Source organism: Hyperolius riggenbachi, chromosome 2 (genome assembly GCF_040937935.1).
Source record: "Hyperolius riggenbachi isolate aHypRig1 chromosome 2, aHypRig1.pri, whole genome shotgun sequence".
NCBI classification, from domain to species: Eukaryota; Metazoa; Chordata; class Amphibia; order Anura; family Hyperoliidae; genus Hyperolius; species Hyperolius riggenbachi.
This window is the reverse complement of record NC_090647.1, coordinates 564,504,347-564,522,533: the sequence shown is the minus strand read 5'-3', so window position 1 is coordinate 564,522,533 and position 18,187 is coordinate 564,504,347. Positions and strand designations below refer to the sequence as shown.

Here is an 18,187-nt window from a genome sequence, read left to right as displayed (position 1 = left end):
AAAACACAACATAAGTAGCGGTGTTATTCACAGAGATTAGGTCCGACCAGATACATTTTAGATAAAATATTCAAGTAGTTACATGCCTCATGATAATTCATCAAGTAGTCAAATCGCAGCAGATTTTCCGACAAAATGCAATCAGGTTGGCGGCTGATACCCCCACAAAATGCAATCAGATTGGCGGCAGATACCCCCCAAAATGCAATCAGGTTGGTGCCAGATACCCCCCCCCCCCCAAAAGTGGGCAGCAGTGACCAGAAAATCGTAATGTGGGCAGCAGACACCTGAAAATCGCAATGTGGGCAGCAGTGACCAGAAAATCGTACTGTGGGCAGCAGACACCAGAAAATCGTAATGTGGGCAGCAGACACCTGAAAATCGCAATGTGGGCAGCAGTCACCAGAAAAGCGTAATGTGGGCAGCAGACACCTGAAAATCGTAATGTGGGCAGCAGACACCAGAAAATCGCAATGTAGGCAGCAGTGACCAGAGAATCGTAATGTGGGCAGCAGTCACCAGAAAATCACAATGTGGGCAGCAGTCACCAGAAAATCGTAATGTGGGCAGCAGTCACCAGAAAATCGTAATGTGGGCAGCAGACACCAGAAAATCGCAATGTAGGCAGCAGTGACCAGAAAATCGTAATGTGGGCAGCAGACACCAGAAAATCGCAATGTAGGCAGCAGTGACCAGAAAATCGTACTGTGGGCAGCAGACACCAGACAATCGTAATGTGGGCAGCAGACACCTGAAAATCGCAATGTGGGCAGCAGACACCTGAAAATCGTAATGTGGGCAGCAGACACCTGAAAATCGCAATGTGGGCAGCAGACACCAGAAAATCATAATGTGGGCAACAGACACCTGAAAATCGCAATGTGGGCAGCAGACACCTGAAAATCGTAATGTGGGCAGCAGACACCTGAAAATCGCAATGTGGGCAGCAGACACCAGAAAATCATAATGTGGGCAACAGACACCTGAAAATCGCAATGTGGGCAGCAGACACCTGAAAATCGTAATGTGGGCAGCAGACACCTGAAAATCGCAATGTGGGCAGCAGACACCTGAAAATCGTAATGTGGGCAGCAGACACCTGAAAATCATAATGTGGGCAACAGACACCTGAAAATCGTAATGTGGGCAGCAGACACCTGAAAATCGCAATGTGGGCAGCAGACACCTGAAAATCGTAATGTGGGCAGCAGACACCTGAAAATCGCAATGTGGGCAGCAGACACCAGAAAATCATAATGTGGGCAGCAGTGACCAGAAACCCCCCTCCCTCACCTAGGGGCTCCCGCTCCAGAATTGCAGCCAGCGGCAAATAATCACTTACCAGCATGACGGAGTAGTGTTGTCCGGATCATGAACGATTCGGATCTTTGATCCGAATCTATTTTATGAGTCGATCATCCGAATCATCAAAATGAACGATTCGGATCGCAAAAGGGGCGGGGCCAGGAGCGACACGCCCCCTCTCAGCGGGCAGCGGGGTCCTGGAAGCAGGGATCGCTCTGTTGGATGGGAGCCAGCAGGGCCGTGCCGAGGCATAGGCTGGAGAGGCTCCAGCCTCAGGGCGCAGTGTAGGAGGGGGCGCAGAATTCGTCCAGCTGTCATTCCTAATTGTGTTTGAAGCAGAAAGAAATAATAAAAGGGGATACATGGCAGTGACTGCAAGCCAGATAACTAGATATTAAGGTGTTGGGGAGGTTGTGGGCCCTGTGGCGCCTCTTAGTCTAATAGCAATCAGTGTGTGATGCTGGGGAGGCAGGGATGGAGGGGCGCACTTTGCTGTCTCAGCCTTGGGTGCTGGAGGACTTTGTCCCGGCTCTGGGAGCCAGCCTTGCAGGGAGACAGGTAGATGAGAGAGAGGGGACATGGGTGCCACTGCCAGATATGTGTAGAGCACACATACTGGCTATAACGTGCTGCTGATTATAGGCTGGCTGTTCCGTAGTGCTGCACAGTGATCACATGGGAAGCTTTTGGCTCAGCACAGCTCAGTAACTTTGCAGACAGTGTGATTGAAAGGCAATATAATCCTCCTGCACTCGGCACTAAACAGCTGCACTTATCTTCTGGGAATGCTTTCTTTCACTGTGCGACCTTTTCTTTCAAAGTGTACAGATGAGCATGTAGGTGAAATACATGTAAAGCATATGATTGCAGCATGTGGGTATTACGTGCAAACATTTCTGCTCTCTGCTCGTCCCTCCTCCCTTCTCTGTCCACTCCCTGCCCTCTGTCCATCTTCTCCCCTTCTCTGTGTGTCCACTCCCTCCCCTTCTCCTGTCCACAGACCTGTCCTGCTGTTCATTTCACCCCCGAATGCTTCCTGTAGTAAAATGATCCGAGATTCGGATCAAAGATCCGGATCTCTTCAATGATCCGATTCGAATCATCCGGATCATTGAAAAGATCCGAACTTCCCATCTCTATGACGGAGATGAGATCCGTAGCTCTGCGTGCCGCTGGCTGGTCTGCTCTCTGCTTCCTGAACTGACTGTCCAATCACGCTCTCGCAGTACTTCCTGCGAGAGCGTGATTGGACAGTCAGTTCAGGAACCAGAGCAGACCAGCCAGCGGCACGCAGAGCTACGGATCTCATCTCCGTAACTCATGCCGTTAAGTGATTCTTCCCCGCTGGCTGCAATTCTGGAGAGGGGGGGGGAGCGCGGAAGGGGGGCCCCTAGGTGAGGGAGGGGGGGGGAGGCTTCCGCCCCTCCCCGCCGATCTGTGCACAATGTCCCCCCTTCCTGCGCTTAGCCCCCCTCCTTTTTAGCACTGGGGCCCCCAGGAGGCGGGACGGCCGGGGCCCACCGATGGGACCATCGGTGGTTCGGTGGGCCTGTCCGAGGCTGGTAGTAGCGACTGAGTCAGGAGGACAAAGCGGGCGGTCAGTTCAGCAGCAGCAACACAGTAGTAGTAGCACAGCGTCATAGTGCTGGCCAAAAAATTAAATGCACCCGGTGACCCGGGCAGTGTGAACGCAGAGTGTAGTAGCGACGGAGTCAGGAGGACAAAGTGGGCGGTCAGTTCAGCAGCTCAGAAGGAGGACCATGGCAACTTACTGGTAGTAGTACCATAACACCAAAAAATTAACCAAGGTAGGCACTAGGCAGGTAGATGTCTTTATAAAGGCAGGCATAGTTAACAACAGCACATGCAGCAGCCACTTCATGTCCCCCTGTGTCCGACAATAGGGGCCAGGAACTCACCTTCCACCCAAGCCTGGTTGATTTTCAGGAAGGTGAGTTTGTCCACAGAGGCGTGGGAGAGCCGAGAGCGCTTCTCTGTGACCACGCCACCGGCCGCACTAAAGCATCTCTCTGAGAGGACACTGGAAGGAGGGCAGGATAGGAGTTCCAGGGCGTACTGGGAAAGCTCGCTCCAGATGTCCAGTCTCTTGACCCAGTACTCCAAGGGGTCCACGGGGCTGTCGGTGTCATTGAGCCCGCTGGATGACCCCATATAGTCAGACACCATCAGCAACCAGAAGAGTGGATAGGGTGGCACTAGATGCCCTGGTAGGCAGCCCCAAGGGGGTAGCAGGGGTTAGAGACCGTGCCTCCGGAAGAGTAGGTAACAATTTATGGCACAAGAAAGTATACAAATATCCGGGCACCAATCAGCAAGATAATGCACAAACTCCTTTATCCTTCCCCAAGAATTCTGACAGACGAATTGTATGGCCTAACAGCCTTTTCACAGAGAAATCTGCTTCAAAGGAGTTTGTGCATTATCTTGCTGATTGGTGCCCGGATATTTGTATACTTTCTTGTGCCATAAATAGTCAGACACCATGGTGGTCAGTTGTTGCTTGTGCTGGTTGGTGGTGGATGCTGTGGCGGGCACCTCTGTTCTGGGCTGCTGCACTGCATACAGGCTCTTGCTTAGGCTCTTCAGGTCTCCGGGGCGCCAGTTGCTGCTGCTGCTGCTGGTGGTGGTTGTTGTTGTGCTGCTAGTGGCAATGGCAGGCACCTCTTGCTGGCTTGGCAGAGCAGTTACAGTGGGGGTGGAAGGCTGGGGGAATGCTTCCAGTAGTCTGCGCACAAGGGCCTCCTTCAACTCCCTTGTGCGTTGCTCGGTGGTGGATGGCGTCATTAAGTCTCCCAGCTTCCCCTTCAGACGGGGATCAAGCATCAAGGTAATCCAGATGTCCTCCCTTAAACGCATCTGGATCACCCGGGGGTCCCTGCGAAGGCAGCGCAACATGTGCACAGCCATGGGAAACAAGTGGGCCCTGCCAGCAAGATCTTCCTCGTCCTCGCCATTGTCCCATAACGCATGCCTGTCCTCTTCCTGTGCCATGTCGTTGTCCTCCTCAAACCGCCATCCACGTACAACGCCTGCTGCACTCTGCTCCTCCTCCTCCTCCTCCTCATTCAGGTTAGGGACCTCCAACTCTTCCACTACCTGCTGTGAGCCCTCCTATGAGCTGGACTGTGCTGCCATCTGCTCCTGTTCTTCCAACTGCCTCAGGGCTTCATCCCCACGCTCAATTAAATTGTCCATTGCCTGCTCCAGTAGACAAACCAAGGGCACCCACTGGCACACAGAGGCCCGCTCCTCACTGACCATCTTGGTTGCCTCCAGGAAGGGACTCAGCACCAGGCATACTTGCTGCATCAGTGTCCACTGAGTGGCAGTAATCATGGGGACTTGCTGGTTGCTGGGGACACTTTGGTCTAGCATGTAGGCCCTAACAGCCAGCCTGTGCTGACACAGCCGCTCCAACATGGCCAGAGTCGAATTCCAGCGAACTGGCATGTCGATGATCAGCCGGTGTTGTGGCCTTCCATACTGCTGCTGTAAGGTGGACAAGAGTGCAGAGGCAGTGGCTGACAGGCGGAAAAAGCGTACCACCGCCCGGGCATCCTGCAGCAGCTCGCTCATCCCCTGGTAGGTGCGCAAGAAGCGCTGCACCACAAGATTGAGCACGTGGGCCAAGCAGGGGATGTGCTGGAGGTTTCCCTGCTGCACTGCTGCCACCAGGTTGGCCCCGTTATCGGCTGACACATACCCCACTTCCAGGCCTCTGGGGGTCAGCCACCTCCGCTCCTGCTTCCTGAGGGCGGCCAGGACGTTGGTGGCCGTAAGCCTCTCCTTCCCCAGGGTCACCAATTTTAAAAGGGCTTGGCAGTGCCGAGGCTTGGCGCTGCTGCTGCCGAGGCGGGCTTGCTTTCCGGGTGCTGAGGGAGTGTCGTGACAGGACCCTTCTGCATCCCCCCTGATCCCGCGTGGTGGCACCACTAGCTGGGCTGATGCGCTCTTGTCCTCCCTCCCTTCCATCAGTGTCACCCAGTGGGCCGTAAAGGACAGGTAGCGACCTATCCCAAATCTGCTACTCCACGAGTCCATGGTCACGTGGACCCGCTTGCCCACAGAGTAGTCCAGGGAACGGGCCACGTTTTCCACTGCAAACTTGTGGAGTGCTGGGATCGCGCTCCTGCTGAAATAGTGGCGACTGGGGACTTGCCACTCGGGGATGCCAAATTGGAGCAGCGTCCGCATGGCGCTCCCCTCCTGCACCAGGGAGTAGGGAAGCAGCTGTGATGCCATGGCCCGGGCCAGCAAGCCATTTAGTTTGCGGATCCGCCTGTGGCTTGGAGGCAGAGGCTTGGTCAGACCCTGAAAGGTGTCGCTCAGCAGGGTCTGACGACGCTGGGATGCAGGGGAGACAGAGGAGAGAGACGAACACTGGCTGCCAGCCTCAATGTCTGTGTCCTGAGTAGCCGAGGTGGAAGAGCGCTTGCGTGCTACTACTGCTGCTGCTGTGGGGGATTCACGACCCTGAGGGAGGGATGATGCTGCTGCGCTGGTGGGCCTTCTGCTCTCAGGAACCCCTGCCAGCAGTGCCTGCTTCCTCTTAAACTCCGCATACTCGCGGCAGTGGTGGCTTCTCAGGTGGCCCTGGAGGGATGAGGTACCCATCTTGCTCAGACTTTTCCCACGGCTCAATCTTTTGCTGCATAACCTGCACACCGCATACCTTTTGTCATCAGTACATTCCTCAAAGCAATCCCACACTGGTGACTTTAATTTACTGCGGCCCCCACTAGCAGAGGGTGCAGAGGAGCAATGTGTGGTAGTAGTTGCCGGGGGTTGCATGGTGGTGGTGCCGGCTGAAGCAGTGTCCTGTCTACTTCCTCCACGCCAACTGCTGCCGATGCCCCTGCCCCTGCCTGACATATGGCGATATCCTTGCCTAGGCCGAGGTGACTCGTCATCCTGCTCTGCCTCTGACCATTCTTCCACGGACTCAGCAGGCTGCACATAGTTAGGGTCCACAACGTCGTCATCATCAGCAGCATCATCATAATCCAGCTCTTCCTCTGACTCCCCCGCCTCCTCTTCTGTCCCTACATCCCCAGACACAGACCCCTCTTCTTCATCACCAGAACTCAACAACGCTTGTGATTGTGGCCCGATCTCAATCTCTGCCACATCAGTCCCCAGTAAGTCCTGAGCTTCTTGCATCAGCAGGTTCCCAGATGCCGGACTGAGGGACAGAACGCTGTCATCCTGGGAGGGCTGCTGACCAGTGGGTGCTGGGGTGGATGTCACAACAAGCGTGGGATGTTGGCTGCTGCTGCTACTGCTTGGAGTGGTGCTCACAGTAGAGGTCTGGGAGGAAGTCATGATGTCCATGAGTACGTCAGGTTCCATTTGCTCAACCACCACACGGGGACCAGAAACTTTAAAATATTTGGACAATGGCGTCCGCTGACTCGGCCCAGGCTTTGCTGCCCCCCTTTCTGCTGCATCACGACCACGTACAGCTGGGCGTCCTCTCCCTGGACGTGGAGCAGTCCCAGAAGTGGCTGAGGCAATTGAACTCCCTTTCCTCTCACCCCGCGAAACCCTGCCAGACATGTTGCTAGTAATGAATCACTGGATGCAGTGGGCACAGTACAAGGTCACTGAAGGATGCAGTGGGCACAGTACAAGGTCACTGAAGGATGCAGTGGGCACAGCAGTGGGCACTGGATATACAACTAGGTCACTGAAGGATGCAGTGGCCACAGTACAAGGTCACTGAAGGATGCAGTGGGCAAAGCAGTGGGCACTGGATATACAACTAGGTCACTGAAGGATGCAGTGGGCACAGTACAAGGTCACTGAAGGATGCAGTGGGCACAGTACAAGGTCACTGAAGGATGCAGTGGGCACAGCAGTGGCCACTGGATATACAACTAGGTCACTGAAGGATGCAGTGGCCACAGTACAAGGTCACTGAAGGATGCAGTGGGCACTGGATATACAACTAGGTCACTGAAGGATGCAGTGGGCACACAAGGATGTCACACTGTGTAATGAGATGCTCATATGCCAGCGAGCGAGCAGTGGGCACTGGGCACGGCACAAGGTCACTGACAGAATGAATGAACAGCGTGAACACTGCAGCTGCACTAACCTGCCTGCCTGCACTCTACACACAGATAATCCCCACTCCCACTACACTGCAGCACTGAACCTGCCTGCACAGCACTACACACAGTTAAATAATCACTAGACTCCCACACTCCCACTACACTACACTGACTACAACTAACTACAGCAATCACTCACTGACTAGCTAACTGTGTACAGTATAAGAGCAGTGTTAGCAAAAAAAACCGCTTTGTTTTTAACACAATAAATGCACTTGCTCAAACAACAATGGCCTGGAGATAATCCTCTCAGCACCACAGTCTAGCAAGGACAGAGCTTTTTCATCATGGCCGCCGCTTTATATTCAGGAGGGGAGGACATAGCTCCCCTCCTGTGATTGGTTGCTAGGGCCTGGCTGGGGCCCTCTGATTGGCCTGCAATGTGTCACTTCCGCATAGTTTGACGCATTTCCGCAAACCACGACTTCAGCACCGGGTTTCACGAGCGTGAATGCGGATTTCTGTCCGCATTCACGCGAAGCCGAAGTAGATTTTCGTGGTTAAAAATCTATTCACGGATTTTTGTGTCCGAGGCGGAATGCGTCAAAATGGTCGTGAATCCACGCGTAAGCGTGATCACGACCTGGCGGTGAGCACCACTGGCCGTCACACACTGACTGCTATTAGACTAAGAGGGCCACAGGGCCCACAACCTCCCCAACACCTTAATATCTAGTTATCTGGCTTGCAGTCACTGCCATGTATCCCCTTTTCTTATTTCTTTCTGCTTCAAACACAATTAGGAATGACAGCTGAATGAATTCTGCGCCCCCTCCTACACTGCGCCCTGAGGCTGGAGCCTCTCCAGCCTATGCCTCAGCCCGGCTCTGGCTCCATGCTCTGTACACACGCTGCTGCTCCATGCTCTGCACACATGCTGCTGCTCCATGCTCTGCACACACGCTGCTGCTCCATGCTCTGTACACACGCTGCTACTCCATGCTCTGCACACACGCTGCTGCTCCATGCTCTGTACACACACTGCTGCTCCATGCTCTGTACACACGCTGCTGCGCCATGCTCTGTACACACGATGCTGCTCCATGCTCTGCACACATGCTGCTGCTCCATGCTCTGCACACATGCTGCTGCTCCATGCTCTGTACACACGCTGCTGCTCCATGCTCTGCACACACGCTGCTGCTCCATGCTCTGTACACACACTGCTGCTCCATGCTCTGCACACACGCTGCTCCATCCAAAGTCAACTGTAGCAGGTAAAGAAAAGGGGGCAGTGCTGCGAGCTTCAGGGTGCCTACAGATATTGTAGTGTCTCAACTTATGCCTGTCCTCAGACACTGTACCGGCCCTGGCCTGAGGGGGGATTCTGTGCAGCTGTAACCCGCCCCCCCCCCCCCCCCCCCTGCGTTTGCCTATGAATGAGGCTTCCCTGCCAATCGTTGATGCCCCAATGTTCACACCCTTTCTCTTACCTACCCCTTGTGACACTCACAGCCTGTGGTGGGGTGCAGCTCACAAGGGTCATAAAACAAATGTGAACATCATAGTCTTCACACCTTTAACAAGTGTAGCCACAAAAACACCTGATCTGGAGCAAAGAGATATATATATCAAATAATCGTTTCATATCTGTTTAGCTCCACCTAATGGTTTAACTGGTAACATTTTGTCAGCAGAAAAGAGTCTCACTTTACTGTTGTGCTGCAGAAGCTAAAGTAATGGGTCCTTCACGATGGCCTCCTTCTACTTCTGCTTCACAGCATGTGCACCGTGTCATGCGTGATGTCACACGCCGTGCACGTGCTGTGCAGCGGAAGTAGGAGGCCAGCGCGAAGGACCCGGTGTGTAGCGGCAGAGGCGGTGGCGGCTTTCTGTGAGTGGCATTTAAGAAGGGGATAGCGGCTGTACATGAAGTACCAGTACTGTAACATGCCACTAACATATGTTTATTTTTTATTGACAGGGTGCCAGGAGGAACAGAGGACCCAGCGGCGGTGACAGCTTCACTGAAAGTCACCTGCGGAGGGAAAAGAGGATTGCAGCTGAAACGCGGGGGAGAGGAGTGCGGCGGCAGGACGGGTAAGAGCTTCCCTGCACACTCTGCACCCATTTTTCTGTATCTTTGGCATATAAGACGCACCCATTTTCCCCCCTTTTGGGGAAGAAAAGGTGCATCTTATATGCCGAAAAATACAATATATAGCCAGAATTACGCTCAATATTCAGTAGCTAGAGGTGTCCCCGGGTATTAGGTAGCTAGAGGTGCCGCTGACCGAAGAGAGATCTCTTCAGTGGAATACAGAGAGCTGGGTGACTAACCTCTCATATACACTCTCATCAGGACTCTGCATAGGGAAGGAGGGAGGGAGGAGCTCTGGGAGGGGAGTGAGCCGCCTTTCCATCATCAGGCGCCTGTAGGCATGTGCCTACACTGCCTTATGGTAAATCTGACCCTGTTCTGTAAGAAGAATTGGTAATTGTAATGTATTTTTACTCACCTTTTCACACTAAAATAAGGTAAGTGCTTGAAACCCAGCCCCCTAGTTTTCCCAAAGTTGTTACAAAGCAGCCGACAGCTTCTTGCTATTTTGCCACGTCCCGCCCCCAGCTGTGTTGCTACGGCCAGTCCCCAGCAACAATTCTTCTGACTAATAGATCATTGTTCTTCTTGAGCATGCTACTCTAAGCCACGTATTTATATTTGTATCATCCAAACTAAATGTTCATGGCAGTTTCAGCTGAAATTTTAACCACTTTGCAAATTTTAAACTGAGGTGTTTTTCCCCTCATGGACCAGAGCAATTTTCACATTTCAGCGCCAATAACTATCACTACTTTTCACAACGAAATGCTCTATATCTTGTTTTTTTCTGCCACCAATTAGGCTTTCTTTGGGTGGTACATTTAGCTAAGAATTATTTTATTCTAAATGCATTTTAATAGGAATAATAAGAAAAAAATGGGAAAAAATCATTACTTCTCAGTTTTCAGCCATTATAGTTTTTAAAATAATACATGCGACTGTAATTAAAACCCACACATTTTATTTTCCATTTGTCCTGGTTATTACAACGTTTAGATTATGTCCCTATCACAATGTATGGCAACAATAAAACATATACAGTATGTGTTTTATTTTGGTCATTATGGGAGAGTGGAGGAGGTAAGGGGATCATTTTAATGGGAGATTTATGTATTTGTTTGTTATGTAATGTATTAGGGTGTAGTTTACTATTTGGCCACTAGACTGTATAATTACGTCATTTAGATCCCTCTGACTAATAACGTTATTTGGGAGGGTATGCATTGCCTAATTATGCTGTTTGGTGGCATATGTTACCTAGCTGTATTATTTGAAGGGTATTCTGCCTAACTATGTTATTTAGAGGGTACAGGCTGTCTAATTAGGTTTGGGGCTATACGCTGCATTATTATATTGTTGGGGGATACCATGCCTAATTATCTTGTTGGGGGAAACTGTTCATAATCAGGATATGCCTGCCAAAAATACACCTGAGCTTAGAAAAAAAGAAACAAGAACCCCCCACCGTCCCCCCCCCCCCATCTAAGTGGCCCGTGGTCAGTATCATTGTCCTGCCCTCCTGTGTGCTGCAGTGGCCTCTGTTTCCAGCTATGGCGGATTGTCTTTTTTCATCTGCAGACCTCATCAATTGCACTCCCGAGACAAGGAGCGTTTTGTGCATGCACTGTCCCAATTCTTTCATAAGAAGATCACCCCCCAGGCACAACCGCCGTGCACGGCCGTGCAGGAGCACAGTCCAGGAGGAGGGGCATAGATGGGACAGCATGTGTGCTGTAGCTGCAAAGAGGGGGCACAGCAGCAGTAGAGGACAATGATACTCATGGGTCATTTACATTTTGGGGGGCTGGAAGAAACCTCAGAGTCCAGGGATGCCCCCTTCTTATTATTTTCCAAGTTCAGGATTATTTTAATTATGATCCCCGTTAAACCCTGTAGGGTCAAAATAGTGGAAAATAAATTTCTATACATTTCTAGTATTTATACATGTTGGAGGTTTAACAACATAGCTACCTTAAACTGCAGAATAGTAATACAAATTCAAGATGTCACTGTGTGTAAACCGTGATGGTAATCTTTATGGGATTGTCATTTCCTGTATTCACTCTGTATTCTCTCTGTTCTAAGTAAGCTGCATTACCTGATGGTGGTGTGGGTACATATCTCTGCATGTTTTTCGTCAGTAAAGAATCCTAACTTGTTATACTAGGTGCCTGTCTGTCTGCATGTACAGAACACCTAATTTCCAGCAATACAAGCTGTATAGCGTGATGCATCTGTGATTTCTCTGGTGATTTTGGTCACAGCTCTGGAGCTCTGCATGTCCTGTACTGCAGTACCTGCTGATTATCACTGTCAACCGTTGCTAAGAAGGGAGTGATTACTACAACTGCTACAGACAAATCTCCAGCAACACCTGAATCTGCCTGATCCCTCCTCCCAGTGGAAGGAATGTGTCATTGCCATAAATTCTACAGCAAGGAATCTTGAAAAAACCTACCTTCTGCTTTGTCCTTCTGAACTGATGGCACAAGTGGAGGTGAGGATTTTAGGTAATCTCTCTGTTGCTATGGTACCAGCAGTTTTACTACTGAGAACAGCTGCAGACAGTACATAACAACATTTCAAAGAGAAAAAGCTCAGATATCAGTAATATGTCTATGAAGGGTGCTCCATAAAGTAGATAAGAGAAATCTGCACAGTGTCCAGTGGCGTAGCTAAGTTGCTGTGGGCCCCAGTGCAAGTTTTACATTGCACTCTATACCGAACAATTCATACAGTGCACCACAACCTGCCAAGGACAACAACAGTGTCAGAGGTGCAAGAAGGGGATGGGGAACAGTTTGTTAATGATTACCACTTTTCAAAGTATCTATAGAAGTGATTATTACCAGCACAGGGCCAATAGAGAGCTAATACTATGGTTGAGTGTGAGCCCCTTGGGGCCCCTCTGGCCAAAGGGCCACAGTGCGGACTTAACCTCTGCAATCTCTATTGCTACGCCACTGACAGTGTCAGTCATGTCACAAGCCGAGGTAGTCTCTGACCATTTTCACCCCTACCGCCAACACATAGCAGGCAAATTTAAAAGACCACTGTAGCAAGAGGGTTATGGAGGCGGCCATATAACCTTTTAAAAAATACCAGTATGCCTGGCAGCCCAGCTGGCCACAGTAGTACCGGCAAATAAATATTAAATACTTACCTCGCTGCCAGTTCCTCTCAGAGGCTCACCATTTTCTTCTTAAAATAATTCCTTCCAGTTCTGACAAAATTTTGTCAGAACTGAAAGTATATCAGTTGCGATCAGTTATATATCAGTTGAGGTCCGTTATAACTGAAAGGACAAGTGATGAGCAAGGTAATGTCCATGTGTCCCTATGGCTCAAGTGGGCTATATCACAGTTTACCAGTATGCTGAACCAGAAGCTGCGGTCATTGCCATTTTCAGAGTGGAGCACAGAGAATTCCATTGATCACAGCGGACAAACAGGACGTAGGAGAGGAGAAAAAGATTGATGAGTAGGAGGTAAGTATGACCTGTATATGGTAATATTGACTTTTAATTTTAAGTTCAGGTTTGCTTTAAAAGGAAATAAAGATGGCAGCCTCCATCACCCTCTTGCTACAGTTCTTTCCCCTGGTATCTCTAGTGATGGTACAGCTTGTTGCTCCAGCACTAGTAATGAGTGAAGTTAGCAAGAAATAATATCACTCAGGTTGCCAGAGGCACCATTTATTATAACAGGCTGCTAATAATATATATATATATATATATATATATATATATATATATATATATATATATATATATATATATATATATATATATATCTTTATTGCAGAACACATGGAACAGAGGTAAATAACACTTTGTAATAATACAGAATACAGGTGGTACAGCCGGCAAACAGATATCCAGTATTTCATATGTGTAATGCCTGTTTTATGTACCAAACAATTTGTAATTAGGGTTTAACCACACTTGTGATCACACAGCCCTGCCACACTGCGCAGGCTGGAGGGAGACGCCCCTATTTTCTGCTTCCTGTGTCATATCCCCACCCCCAATCTTCTCACTGGATTCTGAATGCAAGTTATTGTGCTTCCTGCACATTTCCCCACCCTTAAAGGGGAACTGAAGTAAGAGGTATACAGAGGCTGCCATATTTATTTCCTTTTAATCAATACCAGTTGCCTGGCAGCCCTGCTGCTCTATTTCTCTGCAGTAGTATCTGAATAACACCAGAAACAAGCATGCAGCTAGTCTTGTCAGATCTGACTTTAAAGTCTGAAACACCTGATCTGCTGCATGCTTGTTCAGGGGCTATGGCTAATAGTATTAGAGGCAGAGGATCAGCAGGGCTGCCAGGCAACTGGTATTGCTTAAAAGGAAATAAACATGGCAGCCTCCATATAACTCTCTTCAGTTCCCCTTTAAGCCCCCGGTCACTGAAACATGTTTGCTGTACAGTGAAGCAGGATCTGTTTGTGTCACAGCGCTGGCGCTCCCTGTCCCTGTCTGAGTCCTGCTGCACAGGGGGGCACAGAAAGCCAATATAATATCTGTCTGTACATTAAACTACAGTTATCTATTAATGGACACATAGCTGAAGCAAAGGCTTGTCTTTTCTATTTGCTCGGAGTTCCACCTTAATGTGAAGATAATATTGAATCTATGGTGGGTGAGCACCGGTCACTTCCTGCCGCCCGGCGGGGGGTTGAAGTGGCTGCGCAGCGGCTCCCAGCAGCGGTAGTATTCTTTATCCAGCCGGTCGCAGGTCTCCAGGCCCCAGCGTGTAACAGCCATGCTGAGCGACGACTCGAACATGAACGCCTGCGGGAAAGACAACAGTGAAATAATACGCGGAAATGCTGATCGATCGCACACAGACTCTCTAAAAATAACACGCTATCTACAGTATGCTCTGCCTGCACTCTCTAATGACGTGACACCCTTCTGATGCTGCGGCCAGTTCATGGCTTCCTTGGTAAGCTTCTTCTTGTGTCCCCAGTGGAGGAAGTGGAAGATCTGGAGGGATGATTTAAGTGAGGGACATTGATGTGTGATATTGGTGACATTTCAGCTTAAAGTGGATCCGAGATGAACTTTTATTTATTGCAGAATTGTGTTCCTTACATATAGTTTAATTGGCATTCCTCAAGCCAAATACTTTTTTTCGTTTTAATACTCTAATTCCCTATAAACTAAATAACCCTCGCCCACAGCTTCTCCAAAAGCGGAGGGGAGGGGGGGGAGTGAATTTTTCACAGGCTGAGGGGTGGAGATGCAGTTGCAGATTACCTGTGTAATGATGACAAACAGAACATGGCTGCTCTCATTGTATCACAGGAATAAATAATCATAAACTGTTGAAGCTGTATGCAGCTAGATTTGCTGTGTAAACTAACTAAACTTTAGATAAGATATATAGACAAGTTACTTGTTTTAGTTAGTTTTTCATCTCGGATCTGCTTTAAACAACCTCCACAGACTATGTGAACTTTTAATCAATTGGATGTCAGATTTGATAAACACGGCAGGATTGTCTCACGAAGTAGCATCATGCTGTGACGCATAGACTTACGCTTGTTATTTTCATCTCATCTTCCGTGCCGAAATTGGTCGCATGTATCGAACGGATGCACTGCAAAATGTAGGGCTAACATGCTCGATTGGATGCGCGGCAGCAAAATACTTTACCTGTCCGTCGCTGGCTCTGGGCTCTTCCGCATACACGCGCCCCATGTGGTTGCCGCAGTAACATGGGTGTGTGTGTAGCGTCCCACACACGCCCACATATACCCCGGCAACCACATGGGACCAGCCCGGAGCCAGTGATGGACAGGTAAGGTATACTGCACTGGGCACCAGGGGGGCACATTTTACATTAGGAGCACAGCGACAGGGGCGTCGAGGTGTCGGATGCGGTGCCACAAGGCCGATTCCCGAGAAACTTCATGTTGGAATTGATCAGGAATCGGCCTGTGGTGTATGGGCTGCCAACAGATCTCTCTCCAATCTGCTTCAATCAGAGAGATCTGTCTCTTGGTCGATCTACAGACGATGTGTGAGCACCTTTATACTTGTGGCAATACATGAACTTATAGAGCTCTATGACCAGGGCTGGCTGGTTACACTCACCATTGTCCCATCAGCCACCCGCTCCGGTGCCAGCTTAGCCTTGCTGGCCTTCTCGAAGCACTCCGCGTCTGGCCCATGCGGAGTCATGGCGCTGTGTAGGCTGCCTCCGCCCGGCTGGAATCCCTCCTCCTTTGCCTCGTAGTGGCCCTTTATCAGCCCCATAAACTCGCTCATACAGTTCCCTGAGAAAGGAGAATACAAAAACATGACAACTGTCCCCACTATACACATACAACTCTCCTCAGAGGGGTAGATGCAATGTATGGATGTGCTGGGTCTAAGCTCACAGGGGTCTGAGGAGAACTGAATATTACTCCATAATGACCCACAACATCTTAATAATAAACAAATATACCTTTTCAGAAAAATTCAAACAAGTGTAAGTGTCTGCAGCAACACACAGCATCACATGGGCAGCAAAACAGCCAATGGGGAGCTGCAAGTGCCTTCCAAAAATGGCTGGATGACGTAATGGAAAACATCATGTCCAAAAATTCAACCAATCACTTCGAACTCTTGAAAACCCGACAGAGGCCTCGAGGGATGGTCGGATGGCTGTCATCTGTGTGAGGCTGTGAGTTGGTTTACACAGATTAATGGTGAATTTGGTGCTGGAAGGTGTGGTCGGCCACTCCCCAATGTGGGTGGCAGCCTCTCCTCCTGACCCCACCCTCTACAGCATAACTTACTGTGATAATACTGCGGCCGCAAGGTGTGGTCAGCCGCTCCCGGGCATAGGCGGTGGCCTATCCTGATCCCTTCCCCCAGCAGTACTTACTATGATAATATGGTGTCCAGAAGGTGTGGTCAGCCACTCCTCGTAAAAGGGTGGTGGCCTCTCCTTCTGACCCCTCCCCCCAGCATTACATGATAATAAGGAGGCCGGAAGGTGTGGTCGCCACTACCTTGTGTGGGCGGTGGCCTCTCCTTCTGACCCCTCCCCCCAGCATTACTTACTGTGATAATATGGCGGCCGGAAGGTGTGGTCAGCCACTCCCCAGCGTGGGGGGAAGATGACGAAATCGGCGATGGCCACCCCGGGCCGCAGGGACTTGGCTGTCAGCACGGTGAAGATAGAGGGATCCTGCAAATAAGGGGTACACCAATGTGTCATAGGGAAGAATGGTGGTGACATCATCCAATGAGATTCTTGGTCTCCGCACTTACCGCATGATCGTACTCTACGCAGTTTATCACCATGAAGTTGTCCAGGTTGTACTTGTAGGGTGCGTAGTTCCCGTGCCAGGCCACCACGTTATACGGAGAAAAGTCCTACCGAGGGGCACAGAGAATAATTCCCATCATACAGGCGATAGCACAGATCTTCTATAGTAACACTGATCATACATGCTACAACCCGATCATCCAATCCAATCCTGACAGGACCTAGCCCCATGGTACACCTGCAGAGACAGGTCCTGGCGGCTTTTGACCAAATCGAAAGCAGAAGCAGCCTTATTTAAACTAAAACAAGGCTGCCTGTCACACTCAACCACACTCTGCAAGACTCCACTAGCAGTCGTCCGCAATGACTCTGCTAGACACCATACACACACGGATTCCTGCACCGAAGGAGATTTGTCCCTATCTATGGTAATTACAACAATTTCATGCACTGCTGCCCAGGGCCAGTTCTAGCAACAATTGGGCCCCAGGGCAAAATTAGCCGCCCCCCCCCCCCCCCAACAGACACTGCGACCAAAAAACGGCACCAAGGGCTCTTTGCTGCAGCCAAATTTCCCTCCTTCGCCCCGGCTGCTGACTCTCCTTCCCAATTACCTCCCAACTTAACTGTGCTCCCCGGGGCCCCTGTAGAGTCTTAGGCAGTGTAGTGTCTCACTTGCCTGCCAGTACAGGTGATATGCTACTCTGCCAAAAACTTTGTAGAGGCTTCGGGGAGTAGGGATGGTCGCTGGATTCCGCGGAATTAAGAATTCCGTGATTCCAGCCAGAATTTGGTGATTCCGTTCCGTTACGACGGAACGGAATTGGTATATCACTATGGCGGAATTTCCGCAGAAAAATATAATATTCCACGGATTTTTACGGAATGCAAATTTTTTTTCCCACCGAACTGATTTTTCCCTAATAAGAAGAATTTCTACTCAACAGACTTCCTTATTCCCTTCCTCCCTCCTCCTCCTCCTCCTGAGGAGGAGGGAGGAGGGTCTTGTCTTCCAGGGAATTGTAGGATTTCAAAAGCCAGCTTACATACATTGGCCAGGAATCAAATCCAGGTCTAGTGCTTGGTAGGCAGCTCTCCTCACCACTATACCACCACCAACACTACATGCTGAAGCCAGCCTAGCATGTACCATTGTGATATATCCAAGAGAAAAATGAGCTTGCTTAGGGATTTGTAGGATGTCAAAAGCCAGATTACATACATTGGCCAGGAATCGAACCCAGGCCTACTGCGTGGTAGGCTGCTATCCTAACCATTATACCACCAATACAACACACTACAATGCTACATGCTGAAGCCAGCCTAGCATGTACCATTGTGATATACCCAAGAGAAATATGAGCTTGCTTAGGGAATTGTAGGATGTCAAAAGCCAACTCACATACATTGGCCAGGCCCAGGCTTTGAACCCAGGC

General features: G+C 50.0%; 1 protein-coding gene across 1 annotated transcript in view; it reads right to left on the bottom strand.

The window, feature by feature from the left end:
• Positions 1-10,427: 10,427 nt before the first annotated feature.
• Positions 10,428-18,187, bottom strand: part of HGD (homogentisate 1,2-dioxygenase) — a 47,471-nt gene continuing 39,711 nt past the window's right edge. Inside the window, exons 11-14 of the mRNA XM_068270961.1 lie at positions 16,754-16,858; positions 16,544-16,670; positions 15,587-15,768; positions 10,428-14,278 (exon numbers count right to left, since the gene is read on the bottom strand). Of these exons, the coding sequence (XP_068127062.1) occupies positions 14,138-14,278; positions 15,587-15,768; positions 16,544-16,670; positions 16,754-16,858 (555 nt within the window). The 3' untranslated portion in view covers positions 10,428-14,137. The remainder of the gene's footprint in view (positions 14,279-15,586; positions 15,769-16,543; positions 16,671-16,753; positions 16,859-18,187) is intronic.